The sequence below is a fragment of the Cydia fagiglandana genome, chromosome 16, assembly GCF_963556715.1.
Source record: "Cydia fagiglandana chromosome 16, ilCydFagi1.1, whole genome shotgun sequence".
Taxonomy (NCBI): domain Eukaryota; kingdom Metazoa; phylum Arthropoda; class Insecta; order Lepidoptera; family Tortricidae; genus Cydia; species Cydia fagiglandana.
In genome coordinates this window covers 12164194-12189964 of record NC_085947.1, presented here as the reverse complement: position 1 = coordinate 12189964, position 25771 = coordinate 12164194, and the positions used below count along the sequence as shown (strand labels likewise).

Here is a 25771-nt window from a genome sequence, read left to right as displayed (position 1 = left end):
GCATTTGGTTTTACAAGAAAACCGTCCTTAACACTTTCGGTGCCGGGCGCCCCATTTCCAGTACAAAATGAATACACATATAATACGTGTTCTTGGGAGTGAATATCTTATGGCTCCTCTTCACGATGGCCCAGCGCCGGCCACTCCAAGGGACGCATTTATGCGTTAGAAGGAGCAAGTGATATTGCTATCTCATTCTATCGCATGGCTGCGTCCCTTGGAGTGGCCGGCGTTGGCCCATCGTGTAGAGAAGCCATTAAGTGACCAGTATTAATATAAATGTAATTTTAACCTTTTGAACGCTGTGTGTCATCATGAACCTTGTGGGAATGCACGAAGGTTGATATTGGGTTGTAGTCGCGCGCGTCAGTTGACTTCGTTGACGGTCAAAAGGTTAAAAATCTGTCAGTTTATTCAATTTGATTTTAGACAGCCTTTTAGAGTAGCCAATTAGGAATTAGTGAATTTCATGGGAAGGTAGGGAGGCAATGAAAAAACCAACAAAATATTAAATAATTTAATTATCTATATAGTACTAAGAATAATTTTCTGTAACATTACGTAACACAACCGATTCATTACTGCGAACCTACAACTCAAGCACGTCTCTCACAATCTGATATGAGATCATCTACACGACTATAGCACCATTACAGTTACGATCATAGGCCATGTCTTTTTGGTCTAATTTACCTACTATTCATCCCATATTCATTATACACGCAGAACGGAAAAGAGAGAAGATAGCGTCATGATTTCTATTTGTATCTAGTATTACCATTTCGTCTGCTGTTATTCATTTGGCTATGTAGGGTCAGGGGTGCGAAACTCCTGACTTCGGTCAAACTCTGCTCCGCTCGGCTCAGCATTGCTCCGAGCAATTATTAGGGTTGGCACCACTTGACTTCCTTTTGCGTGCACGACCACAGATAAGATAATCACTTGAATTTTGACAACCCTAAATAGACGAAAGGAATAGTGCCATATATTAGAAAGGGATAGCATGATTCGACCCTGAACCGCTGTCAAACTTCGGTTTTGTAGGAAGTTTCCTTTCTGTACGTTAGTACTATTATTTATTCTGTGGTAGGGTGGAAGATTAAGAGCCGGAACACACTATTACCGTACCGCACTAAGGTCGCGGTGTTACGGCTATATAGGCAGTTTTAGATATGACTACGTTTAGTTTGCTTAACACATTCAATTCATTCCGCTAGGGTTCTCTGTAGGTGCTTTTAGCTACATACGGTTTTCCCTCGTTGTCATAGCTACGCTCGTATCGCGCTGGCACTGAATGTGTTATAATAGTATGTAATAGGTATTCCTACTATCTAATTGCATTGATAATTGCTCATTTACAAATGTATATTTCATACAATAATCTAAATTTAACGACGTAGTAACATTAGTGACCTTTAAAATCAGTAAAATGTTAAGAATCTTGGCACTAGTAAATGATCGAATTTCGCCGTTCTGAAATAGTAGGTCGTGGTTTGAAAAAGTTTACCAAGAAATTAATATTGCTAAAATATTTAGTATTTAGCCAAATGAATCACAGCTGTATCATACTAATGAATACATAATCGGTAATATCAAATTTTATTATGAACGGGGCCTATATGCTACAATTGGATTTTTATTTATTAGTTCGAGACCAGTAAATTTTAAAAGAATCAAGATTTTTAAATATAAGAAATAAACAGTTAGTATAAAACTATTACAGAATCAGAAAATCCAGTAGGTACATTTACAATATTACATACTTTCTATATTATATTAAATTTTACACAAATTGGGGCGGTGATAGGTTATGAGTAAGGGTTAGGTTTAGAACTAGAATTAGTTTATAAATGACCGGTAGAACTTTTAGTCTAAGGGCCACTCGCATCATTCACTAACCCGGGGTTAACCGGTTAAACCTGGAGCTACCTTGACAACAATTACAATTTGAAACTGGGTTAACGGTTTAACCGGTTAACCCTAAGTTAGTGGTATGGTGCAAGTGGCTGTAACAAGCTTAAATAATTCTTTAGTCCTATGACTAGGCAGACTTTCATATCTATGGGACAACTTAAAAATAATATTATACAAATTGTACATAAGTACAGGCAAAACTCTGAAATACTCGTATTGTACTCGTAACATTAAAACTTGCATTTAGGTAAAAGAAATGTCTATTGGTATACTCTAACGGTCTCCAAGGTTACCTAGCGTATATTTCCTTTAGCTGACTGTACCTAAATGTAAGTAATTGTAATTACAAAACACGTAAATTGTAAATCAAACAATCCATTAACAATTAATAAAATTATAAACTATAGTTCATTTTTTTAGCATTAGAAATAAGGTAAACAATCTTGATGTGTCTTTTAGTTGAAAAACACATTTTAAAAATAAGTTACGGCAAATATGTAACAATTATGAATCTAATACGATCATTTATATTCTTCTGCTTTCATAAGTATGTAATAGTTTTTGATTTTTCAAAAGCGTTTTTCAATTAAAAGACATGTCAAGATCGCTTACCTTCTTTCAAGTTCTTTCTAATGCTAAATAAAACAAACTATAGTAAAGTATGAAAAGGTTTTATACGTATATATAAATATAGGTATATAAATTTTATAGAAAACAAGCTTATTTTAAATATCTTTGTCAATACATTTTATACGAAAATTAATACAAAACAACATAGACAAAAAGATTTCCAAGATGCGTAAAATATTGCAAAATTAATAATAAAATTACAGCTGCATTCTACGCTGCAATACAATTGTGGTTAGCCATATTCTCAAACTTCAGCGCTTGAACTATCAACCTAGTTACGTGATTTGCGGGGCAGTTTAGCGCCATTTACTTCAGCAATCGAAACGGCGACTAAAATAATTTGCACCACGTTACGCGTCTTAGTATTAATTACTTTGTCTAAAAAAAAGACAAATAACTATGACTTAACTGCTAAAATTATTTCTTATTGGGTAACTAGTTTTCATTTGGCTCAAACGCTCCTTAGCCGTAGGTTAGCTGTTAAATCAACGTAATGGCTCCTCTACACGATGGGCCAACGCCGGCCACTCCAAGGGACGCAGCCATGCGGTAGAATGAGATAGCAATATCACTTGCTCCCTCTAACGCATAAATGCGTCCCTTGGAGTGGCCGGCGTTGGCCCATCGTGTAGAGGAGCCATAATAAGTGCTTTCAAATAATTGTGAATCACTTCCGAATACCTATCGGATGGGGAGAAATCACCCATAATTCTATTAAGTAATTTTCGTGACTACCCGACAATACGGAAGTAATTCAGAATTGCCCGAATGCACCTTGAACTTTATGTATTACTTCAAAGTCATGGTTCTACGTTAGCTATTTTACTATTTCTTATTGGATTAGATGGCTGGTTATGAAGAAAATGCCTTATTGTCTTATGACGAAGACGAAAAGTACAGTCACCAACATTGTAGCTATGCGAAAGAAATATTATTATTTATTATATGTATTAAAAATGATCAGCACAACTCTTATATTACGAGTAACTACCACAAAATTGCTTATCATTTTTATATCCACGTAAAAATGCTGCGTCAAATTATTTTTAACAAAGAAAGCTACTTAAATAACACTGTTCGGAAACAATGAAAATCATGTTTCACGGACATTTTAACGTATTTAAATGTTATCTTCGTACCACCCAATGTACACTTGTACAGTTACGAATTGGACATTCCATAGCGTATGTATGGCTCAACCAATTTAGCTGGGACCCTAAAGGCCGAGCCACATCGGCTTGCGTGTGCGTGGCGTGCGTGTGTGCGTGCGCTAAAATGTTGGAGCCGCACACGCACACGTCACGCAAGCGGTGTGCCATCTCTCATAATGATCTGTATACTACAACGCCGCACGCGCATGTGCACGTCACGCACACGCAGCCGGCGTGCACAAGCCATTAATGGCGTAACAATCGCGGAGCGTGATGGATACATTACGATGTAGGTACACTTTAGTTCAATGGAACTTCAACTTTATACAAACAAAGTAGCATTTCTTTGATAAACAAATAAAATTCAACAAATAAAATACAAACCAATTAAAAATACCTACAACTTGCTTCCTTACAAACTTATATGTATTTGGTGGGTGGCACGTAGTTATAAGATGACTTTTTTAGAAAAGGATACAAATTGTGTGATGTTATCTTACTTATTATTACTCTTGAAAGATTTTATGTTGTAAGATTATTAGTTTAATAACAGCTGCCACACGAACCGAGCTAAGATGAAAAAATATGAAAGGACGATGGTCTGTAATCGCATACATATTTCAAAAATTCTAAACTCTAATGTATTCATACCTAGTTATGTATTGGACATTATCTATGATAATATATAAATATTATAAATAACAAACATTAAAAAACTCTTCTAATCTACCTATAGGGCATCCAGGGTTCGGATTTAAGCTTATAAGAACAAAATATTTTAACAACATGGCTATGTAACAATTCATAATTATTAAGATACAAAATATTTACAAATTGATAAAAATCGTTGACAAAATTTACTGGATTGTAAAATACTAGTTCAACATTACTACTGTAGCTATGAAATCTTAAAAGATAAAGTTTTGTACCTATCGATTACGTTAGGTATGTACTTACTCTTACCAAAAGCTTAGGAAATCGTTTTTTATCACTAAACAATTGTGTCATTGCACAAAATGCATTGGGCTAAAATAAACCATTTTATAACTGCGCGCCCTTCTAAAGCACTTATGTCTAAAGGAGTTAATCTTATGGCTTTAACAGACGGGCGTACCGGACAGTGACCTTGCTCCGAATCGAGATCTGTCCGATCGTATGGAAGGTGGTCCGTACGTCCGTAACCCCGGCTACACACGTAACGATAAATCGTAACGATAAAACTGTGTGTGTGTGTGTGTCGTTGTCGATTATCGTAACGATTTGTCATACACACGGTTCGATTTATCTGCACAGTCGGACTGCACAGTTTTATCGCAACGATTTATCGTTACGTATGTAGCCGGCATTAAAGACGCAGCATTAAGAGAGCGAAGAGATATGCCGACCGGACGAAGGTCGCGGTTCGGTACGCCCGTCTGTTACAGTTTTTATAACGAGTCGTACTCGTACACAATCAAGACCAAAGTTGGTACTGCCGTGTTTGTGTGCGTTGCATCTACGAGTAAATGCGTACACTTAAAAAATGGTTTATCCCTACTTTCCTATTTGGTTTACAATTGTGTTGTTGGGCAAAACAAGCGAGATGATACTTAACAGTTACAACTCTTACAAGGCTTTTCTATTGGTACTTTTTTAGTCCCTTACGCCAAACAACCATCATTCGATGCCACTTTTACCTTATTTTTAAAGAAATTTGTCCCCTATTGTGAGTAGGTACCGTAAAACACCCAACTAATATGATCCAGAAGTTCAATACCTAATGAAGTGCCAATACCAATGTTATATTTAGTATTTTCTAAGTGTTTTCCACCATTTAACGGCCTCCTAGCCTAGTCGGTAGTGACCCTGCCTACGAAGCAGGAGGTCCCGGGTTCGAATCCTGGTAAGGGCATTTATTTGTGTGTTTATCACAAATATTTGTTCCTGAGTTATGGATGTTTTCTATGTATATAAGTATTTATATAGCATTATATATTATATATATCGTCGTCTAGTGCCCACAACACAAGCTTGTTGAGCTTACCGTGGGACTAGATTGATTTGTGTAAAAATTGTCCTATAAAAAGAAAAAAAAAATTGAAATTATTAGTCACACTTAAACCAAGATATTCGAGTTAGTTTTGGATCATAGTTAAGACATTTTGGACTATCGTTGCGTTGTTTTACGGTATACTAAATCTCCTATATTCCATCGTTAATAACTAGGGATAGGTACAGATGTATACGTCAGATTTATTCGGCAGATGTAGGTATCTGGCATTTTTGGCACACGTCTGGGGACAGATCTCCGGCAGCCACATTTGTGCTTAATTTTCGTCAGATACATCAACGAGAGAGACCTGAGGGATACATCTGATCCCTACCTATTGATATCTTTTAACAAATCATTAGGTACATATTAAATAGATCTATTTCCATAAACTTATATTATGGAAGCACTAAGAATTTTGTATTTCAGCATCAGCAGTACAATACAAAACTAAAACAACGTATGTACTCTACGCGTATTGGCTAAACTTTGCTATCACTACAAACTATCAGTTCAACAATTCATTTAAACTCTTCATCATTTAACTCATTATAAATTATAACAATTCTGTGTTCGTTTAATTAAATACGGACTTCTCATAAGAATAGGCTAGGTACTTCACATTTAATTTTATTTAAGTTTTTGTAAAAAAAAACACTGCCGATTTTAATGACCCAAAACTCATTGAGGTCACTAGTTCTTAGCAACGTTCGGTCTACAATGTAAATTAATGAAAGTAATTTATGAAAGAAAACAATTTTAAATTAACAAATGTTTAACATGTGACTTATGTAATTTGTTCTCCCAAAGAGGATGATTCAGAATGTGTCGGAGCACGTAGTGCAATGACGCTGATTTTCAGTGGACCCTTGTACATGCTTGTACATAACGTATGTGTATGTAATGTTGTTCTCTACAGACAGCTCATTCGGATGTTCGCATCTGATTCAATTGTTGCTTAACTGTTTGCAAAATCTTACGTAAACAAACATTAAAACAAAATCAATGTACATATCTTACAAAAACAATAAACCATGATATTTGTGACGTAGATACTAGGTATTAGGTAGGTACGTTTTATTCAGATTTGAGAATTCGACTCGAATAATTGCTGAGTAATTATTACTCATACAGTTACATTTAATACGATCCTTTAACCTTATCGAGGTTCTTACGTTCGTTCCGAACAGTATCAAATATCGGGCCTACTTGCGTCCATTAAGAGATATTATATCGGCAAACATTAACAGACCAATTAGCTGCTTGAGAGGAGAATGATTAGTGAAAATACTCCGCTCGAGCGGCGACGACCAGCGTGGCGTCCGGTGCGACTTCTATGTGAAGTACCCCACAGGCTTGGCAGCGAATCGCATGCGATTTTCGATGCATTGCCGAGTAAGTCGGACAACATATTCAATCGATCGGTTAATTGACGCAATGTACGCGTCGAAAATCGCATCTTATCTGCAACTCAAATATGACCTTAATATAGAGGTTTATAAATTAGAGGCTTGTATGTGACAAGCGTAGGTAAATAGGTACCTACACTTCTACATCTCATTCCTCAACTACTTAAAACAATAAAAGGAAATAAAAATAGTCTTAACTTGTACATATACAAATTATTAAGCATACCAAATAGTCCTTGTACCTATGCTGTTACTGGGTATCACATCTCAACACTTCCAACAAACATTTAATATAAAAAAGTAACAAAAGCTTTAGCCCATAAACTAAAGACCGAATTGACAACTTCTATCGAATCGATTCGACAAACAGTCACAATCAGTCTTCACCCAACGCTGGTGTAACCACAAACAGTCCACATGATTCTTAGCCCACAGACACACCGTCTAATTTCCATTGCTCACATGCCTTATCTTGGTCGGTACACCGTCGATGCTCACTATCTTTACAAAGGTTGTATCTTCCCAGGACCTCCTAGTCGTTTACGCCCTTTTATAATGTGCGCATTAAGTATAAATGACTAAGCCAAATTATATAATTACGCTCATCCGTGGCTCGGGTCGTCCGGTTGCACGATTTCGAAATAGCTGTCTATGGTGTAGTTGAAGAGTTGAAAGTCGTATCTGCGAAAGAAATGTGTAAGTTAGTCACGTTTTGCAAGTAATCACAAGTGAAGAGAGCTCGTGTTAAGTATTCTACTTTGTGAATAGCCGACCCTTGTAGTAGCTCGCTCTATACTTACAGGGCGCCTCTAAAACTAACTTTAATATGTCGATGACTGGTAGGTACTTATTATAGCAGTTCGTAGCATTAGATTGAGCCCATGTATATGTACCTACATACAAATAGGTATCAATATACAGTAGGTACCTACTACTCGTATGTTAAGCGATTTTGAGTAGTTTCAGGGAAGTTCTGAAATTCTGAATTTAAAACTTCATTATTGCGTTGTTCCACAATATCCCCTAGTTTCATGTTATAGTAGATACTATTCCAAATAGTGAACCAATAAACTTCATTTTAAGGTAAGCTTTTTAGCAATCCCTACTTAACATTATAAATGCGAGAGTACCTAACTCTGTATGTCTGTCTGTTACCTCTTCGCTCTTAAACCGCACAACAGATTCAGATGAAGTGTGGCAGGTCCGAGAAAGGACATTGAATAGTTTTTAATCATCGTCATCTTTCCACGCAGACTAAGTCGCGGGCATCAGCTATCTACCCAAGTAGCACAAAACTGCATTACAAGTGTGTTCACGTCGTGAATAACGAATAACACTCTTATTCAGCTGGTTTATACAGCTTAGGGTTCTATTGTGGACAATAATTAAGCTACTATACAACAGTTCTGTGCTACTTGGGTAGTCCTTCATATACAATTAACTGTTTCATTTGCACGAAGGGTTCTTTGCGATGACTGTCAAAAAAATCTGTAAATCATTACACCCCTTTTTAGGGTTCCGTAGCCAAACGGCAAAAAACGGACCCTTATGGATTCGTCATGTCTGTCCGTCTGTCTGTCCGTCTGTCCGTGTATGTCACAGCCACTTTTTTCCGAAACTATAAGAACTATACTGTTGAAACTTGGTAAGTAACTTGGTATTCTGTGAACCGCATTAAGATTTTTACATGAAAATAGAAAAAACGATAAATTTTGGGGGTCCCCCATACTTAGAAATTTTTTTGTTCATCAAACCCATACGTTAGGTCATATGGATAGGTCTTCAAAAATGATATTGAGGTTTCTAATATATTTTTTTTTAAACTGAATAGTTTGCGCGAGAGACACTTCCAAAGTGGTAAAATGTGTCCCCCCCTGTAACTTCTAAAATAAGAGAATGATAAAACTAAAAAAAATATATGATGTACATTACCATGCAAACTTCCACCGAAAATTGGTTTGAACGAGATCTAGTAAGTAGTTTTTTTTAATACGTCATAAATCGTAAACCGCAATTTTATCATGTTACTTGCTGTTACGGAACCCTTCATGGGCGAGTCGGACTCGCACTTGGCCGCTTTTTTGTGTGAACCCCTAACACTTGGCAAAGTAATTGGATCACCGAATGAGGTCGTGAAAGGCTCGGCCCGTTATTGCAGTTTTACATTTTCCCGCATGCGACGTGTCGTGATGAGCAACGATGAAAACGATCTTTTACCACAAAATAATAGTACTACCGTACAAAGGAAACTCCTACAAAACCGATTGATAGCGGTTCAGGGTTGAATTATGCTTTCCATTTCTAATATATATCTCTATCCCTTTCGGCTATTTAGGATTGTCAAAATTCAAGGCTTCAAGTTCTTATCTGTATCGTTGGCGACACCGTTTGATATTCAACAATTTTAACACATATCAGTGAAAGAACATGGGTCAAAGTCATATGGCGTTCTAAAAAAAATGAAAAAGTAAATAAATAATCCATATAGGTACATATTTAAATATTTTTTTTTGATCTTTTTATGCATTTTCATTTTAATTATGTGTCGATAGATGGCAGTAAATTAACGTCACTACAAAATGTACTATGACAGTACTTAACTCTCTATCTATACACTATATTCTTTTTGCTTCTGGCAAACAAAACCGATTACGTAAACAGTAAAAACTGACAACATGGAAACAGCCGACCCATTTCCAGCAAACAGCTAAAACGGCTCCTATTCAGTTTTGCTAATCCGTTTGGGAAATACGGTGCTGCGGGCGGTCCGGCTGGGGATTTCACAATACAAAGTTTTTTGCTTCGGAACTTGAGATTCCCCGTCCGTTTTATGTAAGTGGATAAGTTTCGCTACAACTGTGTTCTATCTATGTCACAAAAATATGACTCGCAATTTTTCTACAGGGATGTAGGTTCAACAGTAGTGATATTCATGCTTTAATTTTCCACAGTTTACCTTAGGAAAATTATAGCATTACTAACATCTAGCCTGGAACTAATCACTTCTTAAATTTTACATACCTAGGTACAAAACTTCTATTTATTATCATGTCTAGCAACGGAAACTAGTCCCAGACTTATGTTACCTATCTTATAATATGTTCATTGCATTTATATATGTAACGCTTTCTCGCGCTGTCTCGGCCACCTTGCCACTTATACTTGTCACAAGGAAAGGAATAGCGCTTTCAGTTTCGCGCTTGTGTGTAAACTGTAAACTCACTTGTAAAGGATATATAGGCCGACCAGCTGTTGCCGACGCAGCCGCGAGTAGAGGTGGTTGATGCTCTGCTGAGTCTTGCCCTTGCCGCTGTTCCGCCACTCTGGCTTCACCCCATCAGTTTCACCCTTGTGTGTAATGTAAACTCACTTGTAAAGGTTATACAGGCCGACCAGCTGCTGCCGCCGCAGCCGCGAGTAGAGGTGGTTGATGCTCTGCTGGGTCTTGCCCTTGCCGCTGTTCCGCCACTCTGGCTTCACCCCATCAGTTTCACCCTTGTGTGTAATGTAAACTCACTTGTAAAGGTTATACAGGCCGACCAGCTGCTGCCGCCGCAGCCGCGAGTAGAGGTGGTTGATGCTCTGCTGGGTCTTGCCCTTGCCGCTATTCCGCCACTCTGGCTTCACCACGTCCTGCAGCCGCGCTAGCTGAATCAGGTACCTTTGGTCCTCCTGTCAAACACGAACATGATTGTTTATATTAAATTGTAGCGTCTCTTCTGCCAGCCGTCAATTCGGGCATCATGCAATAGCAATATGATAGCCAGATGGCAATAGAAACGCTTCCCATGCAACGAATGTAACTTGTATAAAACGCTCATACTTGTCCCGGCACTGTAATCTAGGCACTACACTACACCCGCCTCGAGGGCAATCTCTCTATTGCCGTCTCCACTTCTACATAACTATAAAAACTATGACTGAAGATGCAAACAGGATGAAGGTGCGTGAAGGATACTTTCAACATAAATAAAACATGTGGGAGTCATTGTTTATGTAATAAATTGTTCTTCTATACGTCCAGATTTTGTACCTTCGTGATTATACTTTTCCATTGGAAAGGCAAGACGAGGTAAGAATATTGATGCGATTGGCGATAAAAGTTCGCTTGCGAACAGAAACTTTTAATGGGGTACTTATTATTTCTTGCTTTGTCTCACGTTTACCGGTCGAAAAGTACCGTTTCATTACAGTCCATGAGTTGAAAGTCCTTAAGGCTTAGAAGGTCTAGATAAAAATTAAGTACTTAAATCTTTAAGAATTGATAACGGCGGCAGGTTGGATAAGGAAGGTGAACATAATTTTATTGTGAAAACCTGGTAACAGGTAAACTTACCTAACTTGACTTAACCAAAAAATTCAACATCTCATATCAATACATAGGTAGGTACATCTCATTAGTTAAATAATGAATCTGTTTAGACGTTACTACTGTTTACACAAAAGTCGTTGGTAGCATTGTTTTGTTAACTATTTTTTAATTTGAGACCCGCTACTTTAATAATTTAACATCGATCAACAATTTACAAATAAAACTGCTACTACCCAACAAACAATTAAGCGACACTTAGCACTTATTTTATCACCTAAAGACATAGAACGGTTGTAGAATAGCTACATATTCTAAGCTTACAGGCTCTGGTGACATCAAGGTCTTTAAGAGGTCTATGTATAGCTTTAAGATCCACAGTAGCGGTTTTGGCCGCTATAATGCATCTTAAGCCGCTAGTAGCTCAGTGAATTCTACCACCTTAATATCTATATGAGTAATAAGCAGCTGCAATTTTCACTTAAGGTTCTAAACAGGCGATAAAAAGTCTTTTATAGCTCCGTGTATCATAATCGCTACTTAACTCTCTTGTATCACTTACAGTCGAAAAGAGAAGTTATGAGTCACCATTATCGATCATGTAGTCGCAGACGAGCGTTATTCAATATCTTAGTACATCTTATACTGTTATTAGAGTCTTACTAATCTTACTTAGAACCTAAGCCTATAGCGCCATGTTAAGATGACCGATGAATCAATAAGCAAAACAAAAACTATTAATTAGAACGTAAATACTTCATAAAAATCGATACTTTTACTCAATATTGACCTAATGTTAGTATTGTTATATTTAAAACCGGACTTCACGTATATTGAGTAATTTTTCGAAAATTAAATACGGTGGACCACATATAAAAAAATATAATATTCAGATAAATATGCAAAGGATCAGAGGCCCATTAAAATTTTGTTAGTAATACATATAGTTTTAGACAGTGTAATTAATTTCGCCATCATAACCACAGATAACTCCTGCATCAGTGGACTAAAATAATTATTTGCTTTTAATTTTATTATCCGCCATTACATTTCACTTCAAGCTGTCACAGAGCAAGCTTACGAATAATAATACAAAATGGAAACATCTGGAACCAAAGCAGATAGGGCTAAGGAAAAAATGTGCAATGACCTTCTTGAGTGTTACAAATATTGACTTTATATGCTAATATACAATCTAAAGCTGAAAGTATCATCTATATGGCCCTACACTACTACTCAATAGTTAGTATTCGCTTATTTGGCACCCTTTTAAATCCTAAGTACTTAATCAACGCTATTACAACAGTACTCTACCGCTCTTCTACTACAACAGTTTGTAGTCACCTATATGCAACCCACATCTAGCTCCTAAAGAATTAATTAACACCATTGTAGCTCCACTATACCGCTCTTATGTCTCTTTTTTTATCCGCTAACCCTACTGTAGCACTGTTATAAATCTTATGGTGATAAAATTTGTGCCCAATCCGGGGTTAAAACGGGGTTATAGCCGGCTATAACTCCTATTTTTAGAGCACTAACAACACCTAAAGAGTAAATAGGCGCTTATATATAAATCTCTTCTAACCCTTAAATTTAGCGCCTAATGTTAGTTGGGTAATGTTTTATGAATATTTCTTGAACTAATAACAAAATACCTATGTAATTTAAATACAAAACTAATTTTCTTCGGCTTCCTCTAAGGCCGGCAGTCAAAGATGAAAGCGCAAACAAAAATTTCATCTCCTGATGCCAGGACCACCATGACAGCGAAAGCATTTAATTTCGTATGTCTTTGATCGCATCAAATGACCGTACCAACAATCATCATGGTAATAAAGCGAAGAACTTATCTTGATCCCATCTACAGTGCCTTGACAAAATTTTCAATTTAATTTCGTTAATAGGCCAAAGATGACAGGAATGATAAAGATGTTATGTTTTCAATTGGCACATTCATAATATTATTTTCGCTGTTTCTTACGTTACGATAACTAAAACAAAACGAAACACGGAAGTGATTCCAAGCCGCGACCGACGGAGCATCGCGACATTAACGTTTCCTGTTGTTTGGAACGGAATCGGGGAAATCTTCTTTCAATTACTTACCTATTTCGAAAATTTTGTTGGTGACCTCGGTAGGTTCATTCTTAAGATAAGAAAACATCCTCTAGGGAGCTAGAGACTGTTATACCTCTAACTGTACCTAAGTGTTAATTAATGGTTGGGTTTAAGAACACCTGTAGTTGACTCTGTTCACCCAGCTCAAATCACCTGGGTTAATTAAGTAAACTAAATATACACTTAATTCACCTTTACAGAGGTAGGTATGCTCACGTCCAAAGTCTCGAATTTAAGCACGACGTCGAAGTCGAACTTACACGGCGTGCAGACGTCTTAATATGGCACCCATTGCGTGTCGAGCGTCCGCTGACCGGCGGGCTTCGTCCACATAAGAGACAAGTGTTTAAATCTGTTTCTTCGAGAACAATTATGAGGAATGGTATACTCACGTCCAAAGTCTCGAATTTAAGCACGACGTCGAAGTCGAACTTACACGGCGTGCAGACGTCCTAATATGGCACCCATTGCGTGTCGAGCGTCCGCTGACCGGCAGGCTTCGTCCACATAAGAGACAAGTCTTTAAATCAGTTTGACTTCGAGAACATTTACGAGGAATGGTATACTCACGTCCAAAGTCTCGAATTTAAGCACGACGTCGAAGTCGAACTTGCACGGCGTGCAGAAGTCCGTGTACGGCGTCCAGTGCATGTCGAGCGTCCGCTTCGCTCGGGCTTCGTCCAGTACGTAGGAGACGAACTCTTCAAACATGGGGTGCGGCGAATGTGGCGCGTCTGGGGATTTCTGAAAAAAAAAACCTCGTAGATTATTAGGTGCTAACGTCAAAAGTAGGTATGGTACACATTCTAAAGAAAGGACTATTTAGACTTTAGACACTTTTGAACGCAAACTGTACAGATTTATCTTCTCGTTGGAAAAGTATTCCAGAGTGGCATGCAGATACTTTTGGCTCGTTGTTTCATCGGTTGCTATTGATGCCGACTGTACCTACCTTATCCACCTTATCTTGTCCTTATATCGGTATATATAGTTATCAGCATTGGCAGGCAGGGTTGCTGTCAGTCACTCAAAAATACATAACACTTACAACTAATAATAGGTACATACGAGGAAGAAATTGGATTTGTTAGTAGTAACCGTGTACTTAACCATAAAATGTCTGTCCTCTTGTTGTCTACCCACAAAATGTGGAACTGTATAGGTACAGCACCTTAAACGGTTTGACCAACGCTCAAATAAACTGAAAGTTTAATTACATATTCAGTACAAAATACTAATTATACTATGTATTCATGAAGTAGATTTAGGCCACGCAAACTAAAGCAAAACTCCACAAAGAGAGCATTACTTATGGCATATAAAACAAGGCCCTTCATTTGTTATGAATTTATGAATTCCCTTCATGATTATTCACGTCGAGGGATTATACGCGCTTCACCCATTTCCACCCCTTTTCCACCCCCTTTCAACCCCTTAATGTTAGTCACCGTTGCCTGACGAGGTAACAATAGCAATAGCAAATATTGTGGTTCTGTCATCAATTATTCGAAGGCTTGCAAGGGCTTTAATTTGTCATATGTCGCGTCGAATGAACTAGTTCATGATTATGACCAAATAATAAAAGTATTACTTATCCACAGTTTTATTCAAAATGGTCAGTAAAATTAAAATAATAAGAAGTTGCAGTTCAGTTTTTTTTTTCATTATTTCATGCATGATTACCAGGGATGTTACGGATGCAGATTTTTTGACATCCGTGGATGCGGATGTGGATGCGGATATTTAAAGCCTCATGCGGATGTTGAAAATAATGCGGATGGTCCGCGGATGCGGATGCGAATATTCGCAACATCCCTGATGATTACAGTCCAGTAACTTTGTCGAATTTTGTAACCTGGCTATTTTGCGTCAAATCCGGTAGTTCTGATTTTTTGCAGGCTTGTTTATGATGTTGGCCCAATGAATAATCCAAGTTTGTGACCTCGAGCGCCGAACGCAACTTTGTCAAAAATCGAATAAACCGCAATTTTTTTTAGATTTTGGCGATTATAACCCTAAAGTACTAGTTTTTGATAGTAACTTCCTAGGGCGTTTTTAAAGTAGACTAAATTTGCTACAATAAGACACTCATCAGAACTACCGCATTTGACGCAAACGCAAAATGTATAATTTTACTGTATTAATACTTTAATAGATAAAAAAAAACAGTCTCTGCTTATGGTAAGCTAACTTTGGTTTTAAAAATCAAGTAGGTACGAGTCACTGCCTACTCTTAGTCTGAAGGAGGATTACTTCTTTAATACAAAATTTAAGCAGGCATTCAGTTGAATGTATAATAAAATAAGATATTATGCAAAAGTTATTACAAAACAGGTTAAATTCAGAAACAATTCGTACTTATTACCGCGTGCCATTCATTTTAATTTCCCAAGCGCATGTCATTTCAAGTATTCGATCATTAGCGAACGACAGAACCGCAAAACAATCAGCAAAGTGACGCTACGGAATGGAACGCTTTTAACGTAATTGGATTTCCATTTCAGCTTACCTTTTTCCTATACTTTTGTATAATCCTGTATCCCATCTTGTCGTGGAAGGATTTAGGCCACGCGTGGGCGATTTTGTCGTTGTACGCCGAAGCCAGCCTTTCTAAAGGATGCCTCACGATAAGGAATGATATGGAGTCTAGTTGGGCCTTCTTAACCATTTCGACTGAGGGCCTGGCGTATTTCTTTCTGGCCAGTCCTAGAGGCACTTCTTTGGTTTTGTCTAAGAAAGCAGCCGTGTAGTTCGCCATTAGATTGAAGTTGTACATCCATGACGTGGAGGCCGCTTTAAATATATTGCACCTGAAACAAAAGATAGATATTGATTCATTGTAAAATTTAGTACTTGCACTACACAATTATTGTTTTATTCAACTCCGTACAATAACCGCGGATGTAAAACAGCAATTTCATACATATCGGCTGATTAAAAGTTAAAAGAAGTGATATGGTAATGTTTCCTTTGAAACAATGATTTTTATTTCGATGTTAGAATTGGTTGTAGGTAGTAAAAATTGATCATTATCACAAGAAAAAGAAATCTTGCATATTGCTTAATTTTAATCGTATCCTATTCAAAATCAATGTTGCTATACACGTAGCAACAATGATACTATAACTAGTATAACTATATACCTATATTTAAATACAGTACCTACCTATAGCAAAGCCGCCGTAATTATTGCCCCCCCATGGCATACAAAAACAATGCAATTAGTCGAAACTGGAACAACCGCTCAATTGCAACGACGTGAATTAGCACTTCAGTGACATTTCCGTTTTTTAATTAAGTATACGATAAACCCATTATTTACCGTGTGATAACTGTAACGACCCAGTTTAGACACCTTTAACCCTTTAACCATCTGACATTCCTTTCTAGTCATTCGATTCCGAACTCGTAATTATTATAGTAGAGATGCGTTTTTGTTTTAAGTATGATGGCAAGTATGTTGCCGCTACGGACGCAAGGGTTAAATGTCAATTAAGGTGTTTTGCTGGATTATGGTGACACGGCATTAGAAATAGAAATAGAAATAATTTTATTCGTGAGCACAAACACAAAATAAAAACTTATATGAACAGAGAAACATAAAAAGCATTACAGCAATGCATTCTGCATTGTAGAAGCACAGAAACGGGGATTGAACGAACCCCGGCCGGCTAAGGCTTGAGATCGAACCTTCGGCTGAAACATGATTTTTATGCCGAAGCCGAAACCGAAACTTGGGTCGGACAGTGAAAATACAGTTTCGGCGCGGCCGAAAGATTCGGCAGTTTTTGTGTCGAAAACTTCTGCCATTCCTTCTGGCATTAAGTCCGCCATTTGTATTTTTATGTATAATCATCATCTCAGAGCTTGTATCTTAATCTCAAGAATTGGAGCAGGAACTAGTTATTACGAAAGCGAGTGCTACTGACCATCGCTTTAATATCTGGTGCCCAGTGTACCTAGCCAAGTTGACAATAGTTTGCAGAAAACAAAACGAAACGCTAAGACAAACGTAAATAATGTATGGAAATGATAGCGTTTCGATTTCTGCGAACGATTGTCATCTTGGCTAGGCCTCCATTTCTGGTGCACGCACTAAAAGCTAACTCTTTAGGATACAACCGGAAAAGTGCAGTTAAAAGTAGGTACAAAAGAAAATGACCGACTCTAGAGACAAGGAAACGAGGTCTTACCAAATAATATGGTACTGGCGATTCATGAGATACTCCCAGGCGTAGGCCTTGTTCCGCGAGCTGTCCAGGCCGAGCCGCGAGCACTCGCTCCTCAGGAACCGCCGCCGCGCCTCCATCCGCGCCGCGCGTTCACCTCCATGAACTTGGAGAGAAGAAAGCACGAAAGAAAATGGCCGACTTTAGAGACAATGAAACAATGTCTTACCAAATAACATGGTACTGGCGATTGATGAGATACTCCCAGGCGTAGGCCTTGTTCCGCGAGCTGTCCAGGCCGAGCCGCGAGCACTCGCTCCTCAGGAACCGCTGCCGCGCCTCCATCCGCGCGTTCACCTTCATAAACTTGGAGAGAAGAAAGCACGAAAGAAAATGGCCGACTTTAGAGACAAAGAAATAAGGTCTTACCAAATAACATGGTACTGTCGGTTGATGAGATATTCCCAGGCGTAGGCCTTGTTCCGCGAGCTGTCCAGGCCGAGCCGCGAGCACTCGCTCCTCAGGAACCGCCGCCGCGCCTCCATCCGCGCGTTCACCTCCATAAACTTGTCCCGGGTTAGGAGGCCGTCGTCGTTTGTCCCGTTTTCGTACATGTACTGTAACAATAAGTTAATTTAGTGTGTTAAGTTGCTGCTAGCCGTTATTGTCGCTTTTGACACGCTATGAAAAGTTTACGGCATTTTCTGACCTCGCGCGTTATATTTGGTGTCATGCCATGCGCGGTTAGGTAATATTAATACATTTTTTGATCTATACGAATATTGGGTGCACTTTTATTGTGTGTCGTCTCATGAGCCTCAGTAGGCCAAGTACATGATTGGCGCGACAGTATCTCGCGGCGAGATAGTCTACCCGTCTTTTTCTAACTATATTAACAAAAGAGGGACGGGTAATCTATCTCGCCGCGAGATACTGTCGCGCCAATCATGTGCTAGTGCTAGCCCGGCTGATTTGTTAGGATGTGACATTCCGATCGAAAAACTATAAAACGGCGACCATCTTAGGCCCAGTGGAAACAAAATATACCACATACTTACTCGTAGTATAGGTACAAAGTGCATTGCAGAACCCAACATACAAACGTTTGAAGATAAACATAGTTTAAAACAGTGATACCCGTATACACAGGCGAGTGGTAAACATAACTCATAAGTACCTACCTACTTATTGCTGTTTAATGGTGCTTACCTGTATTACCTACGAAATATTCCTTCTAATACTCAATTCACGTAAATTTTAAAAGAAATTTCTCTTCTCTAGTTAAGTACATATTTAATAATAATAAAAAAAAGCTATTCGTAAATAATATCCTTTGAAAAGGGTGCAAGATTTTTTATGCGTGAATATTATTATAAAAACGTAGGTAAATTGATTATAAACGATAATACAGCCATCGCGGTTAACTGCAAATGGATTTTAATTTAGTTTTTAATTTTATCAAATATTTCAGTATGATTATAAAGTTGATACGCGACGATGCATACACAGCATACATAAGCAACGAGTGAAATTCCATTGTAGGGGCATTCCACGAGACTGTCGCTTACATAACGCAATTCTTCTAATACTTCTGGAAATGCTGAGTAAGCGATATTGGGTCAGGTAATATTGCATGACTTGGCTAACAAATTGGCAGTATATTCTCGAGATTCACGTATTTTATTGAGGTAGCTGCCATACAAGGCAAAAGCGTTATGTAAGCGACAGTCTCGTGGAATGCCCCAGTAGCGACCTTGTTTAATGGCCCTAATTAATATAGTTACCTACACTAATTAATCACTACCGCCACAGTGAATACATTCATCAGTATCACAACTTCATGAAGACTGTAATTTTTAATAGTTTGACCTTACATAAGTGCAGTACACGTGGTAAAAATAGCAAGGAACGTCTATCCCTTACATAGCTTACATTTATGCAAAATTGTAACTCTAATGCTTCTAAAAATAGACATCAGTGCAGTCTTCAACTTCATCGCTTTTCTCAGATGTCTCGTGTCAACCAAAAAGGGTTGCATAAACAAAAAATCGTTACACTATCAAAAAAATCCTTTTTGTATTTGTAAGTAAGGCAAAATCTCTATACTGCCGGTTATGGTTTTGCAGTAAGCTATTAAAAGATGTAATTGTTTAAAGTGCTGTTTACTAATGTGTTTGTTCATTATCGCTTTCCATTTGAATTAGAGATTAATTTAATTTATTCGTATGAAGTATCTACAAGGGACGTTACAATATATGTACTTGGATATAAAATAAAATGTATTTTTTACTTCTTTAGCCGTTTTGGTCCTAGGCCATATTTTATTATTTAGGACTCATATCACTTACATGTAACCTTTTTATGAATACTCGTATGTAATTTATTAATTGCTTAGCGTTAACTAATATTATGTTTCAAATATGCCGTCATATTTTTTGTCGTTGTTACAAACTATATATTATGATGTTTTTTGCTAAATTCAACGTCCAATTTATAAGATTACCTCTTTCAGTTGATAAAAATTATTAACCAAATGTTGACGGATGCGAAACGCAAACAGAATCTCAACAAACTTTATGAGCTCGATAATTTATAATTTACGATTTAATGTCCTGCGACGGTGGCATAAATTTGTGGATAAAATAGTTTTTAGAGAAGATAAATTAGACGTTAATAGAGACCTCGATAAAAGATTTATCGCAGAATTTTCAGCTTGGAAAGTAACGGTAACCGAAAGGTCCTTGGGCTATTTCGGTTTCTGGACGCAAGCGGGAAAAGGGGTTACATATTTAATATTTCTGGACACTTTCTACTGAGAACTGAGAGACACAGAGAAAAGTATGTAGGTATTCTGTGGTTTTTCTGCCCCTCTTAGCAGCAAGATGGTAGAGTGTCCGGTGAAAGGTAATAAACCCTAAAGCGATGACAAACTTCGCGTTTATTAAACAGTGAGTCCTCTGTACGCAGTTTAATCTGTTGTACCACGTACATACGAGTTTTCATTTCACTTTCCAGTCTCTAGACTAAACTAAACTTAGGTTTAGTACCTAACTTTCTCCACTTTCCCGCAAGAACCTGAGCGGAGTGATCCCATTCCGACTGGCGGCTGCACTCGTCTTGAGATGGCAGCAAGGATTATAAAATTCCAGATACTCCACTGTTATATATACAACTAGTACGAGTATATATATAGTGGTAAAAACCCAACTGTTTACACCCAGATTCCACTAAGCACTGGAGTCTTGCAGTGGAGCTGCGAGACGGCAGTAGTGACGCTAAATACGTAGGCAACTCTGAAAGTTCTTAGAAAAGGCTACTTAGAGATCATATAACAAAAAGAGGCATATTATTTATGAAAATATAACTCTTTATACTTTTTTTGAGGTATATGCAATTTGGTCGTTATCTGTGTTTCAGGAGTGATGGCAATTTGGAAATTGTACGTCGAGCGTTATTCCAATTTCGACCTAAGAATTTTTTCGTATTACTATTTATAACGATTTTCATTGTGGGCTCAGCCAACAACAGAGTTACAGTAGGCTTCAGTTATAGTTTCATAATGAAGCCTAGTTCTTGTACATCTGTTTATTTTTTAAATTACACATTTAATCGCTTTTGTAGTTATTCAACGGATGATCATAGAGAAGCATGTCATTCAAGAGTGACGTCAAAAGTTTACATCGCACAGTTGTGCGGTTAATAAAAAATTCTGGCAATAAATTGTATATCAGTAGTTTTTGATATCCCTCAATATTCATATGACACTGTTAAAAAAATCTTGCTCAAATTATTTTGTGTCAAAAAATCTTGAATCCCGATGGGTACCTCATGAATTTCATACAAAATCTCCGAGGACCTAAAATCGCCATACAAAAAAGGCATTGGAAGAATGAGCTGTGTGCGCTTCAGGGTAATCCTATCCTAATGAAAATTTGTACGCGTGGTCAGAAAGAGATAAAGCACGCATTAAAATAAAGAGTAACGTCCTAATTACTTCAGCTTTTTCCATTCTAAACACTTTCAGTTTGCCCCTCGTACTATAAAGATTCTGTATATATGTATTCACTTACTTATTTGGTTGGCGCGGTGACCCAAAATGAGTCTTGGCCTCAAACACAAGAGCACGCCACTTTGATCGGTCCAGAGCGGTATCCGGCCAGCTTTCGTCGACGCCGAGCTCACGGAGATCTGCCTCCACTCTATCTGCCCAACGGTATTTAGGACGACTAACAAGACAGCGCCCAGTTGGTCGACCCTTTTGGCTGCCCGATCTTCACCCATCCTTTCGAGATGGCCAAGCCAGCGGAGACGATGCACTTTGGTCTCACCTATTATGTTCGGCTCGGCTATCAGGTGTTCTTTTTCGGCATTCTTTTGGATCCTCCAACTGCCATCGTCTCTTTTGACGGGTCCCAGAATCTTCCTTAACACTTTACGTTCTGTGACTAAAAGGCTGTTCTCCTCCTTGAGTGTTAGTGTCCAAGCCTCACACCCATACACCAGAATGGGGCGGATCACGATTTTTTGATCCGTAGCTTAGTCGTCTACTAAGAAGCTTTGGACACCAAAACCTTATGGAGCGCAGCACTGCAGTGCTGTATATAATCATTATTAATTGTATCTCTTTTAAAGTCACGGGTATATACATCCCGGTCATTTGATAGGCGTGCGTGGGGATACAGATCCAACACGTAGAGGCCCTTTGGAGAAGTTTGCTGTTATGTAATACACCTGCTAGAACCCATTCACGGGTACAAATAGATACCCGTAAATCGGTCCCAACAGGCGTAGGGGCTATTGTAAATATAGTGGAGAAAAGTGCTGGTTATGGTAATGAATGTTGGCTGGTCAAAAGATTGGGCTATTGCTGAGAGGTCCGGACACCTGCCATAACAATGTTAGTACACGTTATCGAGGCAGGTGGTGACTCGCCGCTTACTAGATGGGCCCCTGAAACTGCCGTCGTAAAGACGACCAGGGGCAACACCGGTGTGAGCGACTCAGGGGTGTCGAGAGGTGTGCGCCGCTTTCTACCCAGTGGCTGTTACCAGCCACTGTGCCAACTCGCGTCTTATGCATCTTTCACTTCCACCCCTGGAGCATATAGCTCTAACGACTCCTCTCTGGACGGCCAATGAAGGCAAGCCAGAGCTGAGAGTCCTGTGGGTCCCCTTGGGGTCCACTCCGACCGACGAAGACACGCCGGAGACGGAGACCCGACCGACTCTCGGGAGCACTCGAGTCCGTGGGGTCGTTACTCCCCAACAGCTCGCCACAAGCTGCCCTGCATTATTAATATTATTATAGCCTATGCCACTTACAAAACTCTATGGCATCTAATTCATTCACGTTAAAATAACTCCAGGTCCTCCAGATAAAATAAATAGACAGTATTACACTCATAATAATGCTGGTACACTCTGACTGAAAACATTATAACCTCGCTTAGAAATTTTGTTTGTTATCGTGAATGACGTGTGTTATTGTACTGAATAATTCAGGAATAATTCGTTGAGAAAGAACATTTATTTACTTACATAAAAGATACATATGTACAGTCGTACTACTAATCTAAATTAATAAATAGATAGGCCCTTGAGGGCCTTGAGGCGTTGTACCAAGGATGCTGGGGGCATTTCCTCGTTGTATCGTAATGCTGGTACGTTGTGCGAGGAAGCCGCCAGCTGAAATATTTCAGGAAAAAGATGTCATGAGAGTGACGTATCTTTTACACACGTTACGTGGTCTGTGATAGAAGCAATCTCAATAAAAAAAAAGTCCCCGCTTTTCCTACGTATTTCAATCTCTTGTTTCGATCAGAAACTCGATCGAGTCTTCCAGGACAACAACCACTCGAGTGGGTTTAATCAAATCTATACGACTGCGTATGCCGCGTTTATGAACCTTTTACTGTTGTTACGAGAGTTTTGCTGACAGTTTGACGAAATAAGTTTCGGTTTAGGTGAGTTCGCGTTGATTAATATTTTACGACGATTCGTTTACGATGTTACAAATAGCACTAATATTGCGATACGTGCTTACTGAGTAAGTAACTTCATTGATCGGATCTTTAGGACCTCCCCACATCTGGCGTCTTTCGAGCGTCGGCGTCTACAATTCTATGGCCGCTGCTCGACGCAACGTCGACGCAGCGTCGACGCAACTGCGCAGCGACGTCATTTTCCATAGCGCTGACCAGACGCCGACACACGCCGACGCTCCAAAGACGCTAGATGTGGGGGGGGGGGGGGAGCCCTTACGGTGTTATTTCCCTTTATTAGCAAAGTTGTCATACTAATTACTTACAATGTAAGGAGTTTTGAGTATAGGTATTGAAAAAGTGTAAAATTTGGTATGGTCGGAAACTTTCCGTCGGCACAGAGATAGACTCGCTTCTTGGGCGATAGATTCGGAGATAAGAACGAAATGCTATCTCTTCGAACTAAAAAGATTAAGCGCTCATTGATGCTCCTCAAAGATGTTTCATTAAAGATTAAAGGCAAGCTGTTTTTAATTGAATCCGTTAATCGGACTGTAAATGCGGTTGAGTTTTACGGCTATAATTAGGGTTTACGGTCGGTCTGTTGCAGGATTTCTCGTTTATGGCTCTATAAAAACAAATAGGCGCTACAGACGTGTTCAAGTTTTAAGGTAAGTGTTAACGAATTAATTCTAAAGCGCTGCGCAGACGATTGTGCTTTATGGCTCCTCTACACGATGGGCCAGAGCCGGCCACTCCAAGGGACGCATTTATGCGTTAGAGGGAGCAAGTGATATTGCTGTCTCATTATACCGCATGGCTGCGTCCCTTGGAGTGGCCGGCGCTGGCCCATCGTGTAGAGGAGCCATTACAGTCGAGATTGCTCGTGTAGGTACAGATAGCATCAAATTTTATCTTACTTTTATAGTAACAAAGGTGTCTTACGATATATTTGGCCACTTTAACCTTACCTTTATACATGATGTGCTTGTCAAGTATGCTTGATCATCTGCGCACCACTTGAAGGCGTGTCGAGCTTAATGATAACGAAAATATAGCTGCTTAGATGTTTTGTCACGTTTAATGACTACTTAAACGATTGAAGATGCATCTTTATGCGCTAGCGGTGCCATTATGCTGCTTGTTTTTAGGTACCTATAATTAGATGTCGCAGTCAGACTAAAAACGATTTGATTCGCCATGCGCGTCACTTTTGTTTAGTCTAATTAATAAAATAATAATAATATGTATAAATAATGATAATATGTATAAATTATCGTACATGTACATGCAAAAAAACGCCCTCAAAAATATTTTGACCCCGTCTTTTTCAATGACAATTACACAGTCGACGCCAATATTTGAGTGCATTCGAATCAGCTAGTTGAGTCAGTACAATCATGCCTATTAATTAACTTCTGACATTTCAATGAACCGATTTAAGTACCTACCCATTAGAAGTTTCTTGATATTTGCGTCGTGATTGGCTGTGGTCGTGAAACCTGCGCACGAATATACTGCGAATTAGCTTAATGCAGGGATCGGAAAACTTTTAAGAAAGTTCTAAAGTTGAAATTTCCACTTCTACGGAAAATTCTTATATTTTTGAAAATTTTTGTTTCATGTATTTTTGTTTAAATTACCGAGAAGTTTTATATTTTTTAGGAAACTTTACATATGTAGCTTGCACATTTGTACATAAACTGACATCACCCACAGTCTACTAATTAAAGGACCGCCAAGTCCCACATAATAGGTACAGCACTTTCACATTTATCAGTTATGTTACCTACGCCATGAATAGTACAACTCGGCGGCAACATGATCATTATGAATACTATAAACTAGCCATGTTTACTTTTTTATATTTCGAATAAACATCTGTAGATGTTATGGATGGTAAGGTAAGCGGTCGCGCTTTCATACCAAAGTTAGCATGGATGCGAAAAATGGTGGTGACCGCGGTTCGTGTGCTAACCATCAAACCCCGTTATCAATGTTCCAGTTCATTGAAATAGGCACCGTACTACGTATCCTAAAAGCGTCTGACATTAACAAT

The 25771-nt window shown here is 38.5% G+C and overlaps 1 protein-coding gene across 2 annotated transcripts in view; it reads right to left on the bottom strand.

Annotated features, from left to right (window-relative positions):
• Positions 1-3933: 3933 nt before the first annotated feature.
• Positions 3934-25771, bottom strand: part of LOC134672012 (carbohydrate sulfotransferase 13) — a 100826-nt gene continuing 78988 nt past the window's right edge. Inside the window, exons 4-8 of one of the 2 annotated variants that reach the window (XM_063529913.1) lie at positions 18162-18349; positions 16073-16373; positions 14134-14307; positions 10651-10805; positions 3934-7814 (exon numbers count right to left, since the gene is read on the bottom strand). In XM_063529913.1, the coding sequence (XP_063385983.1) occupies positions 7736-7814; positions 10651-10805; positions 14134-14307; positions 16073-16373; positions 18162-18349 (897 nt within the window). In that variant the 3' untranslated portion in view covers positions 3934-7735. Of the gene's footprint in view, positions 7815-10503; positions 10620-10650; positions 10806-14133; positions 14308-16072; positions 16374-18161; positions 18350-25771 lie in introns of those variants that run through there. The other variant, XR_010099291.1, reaches the window with a different exon arrangement.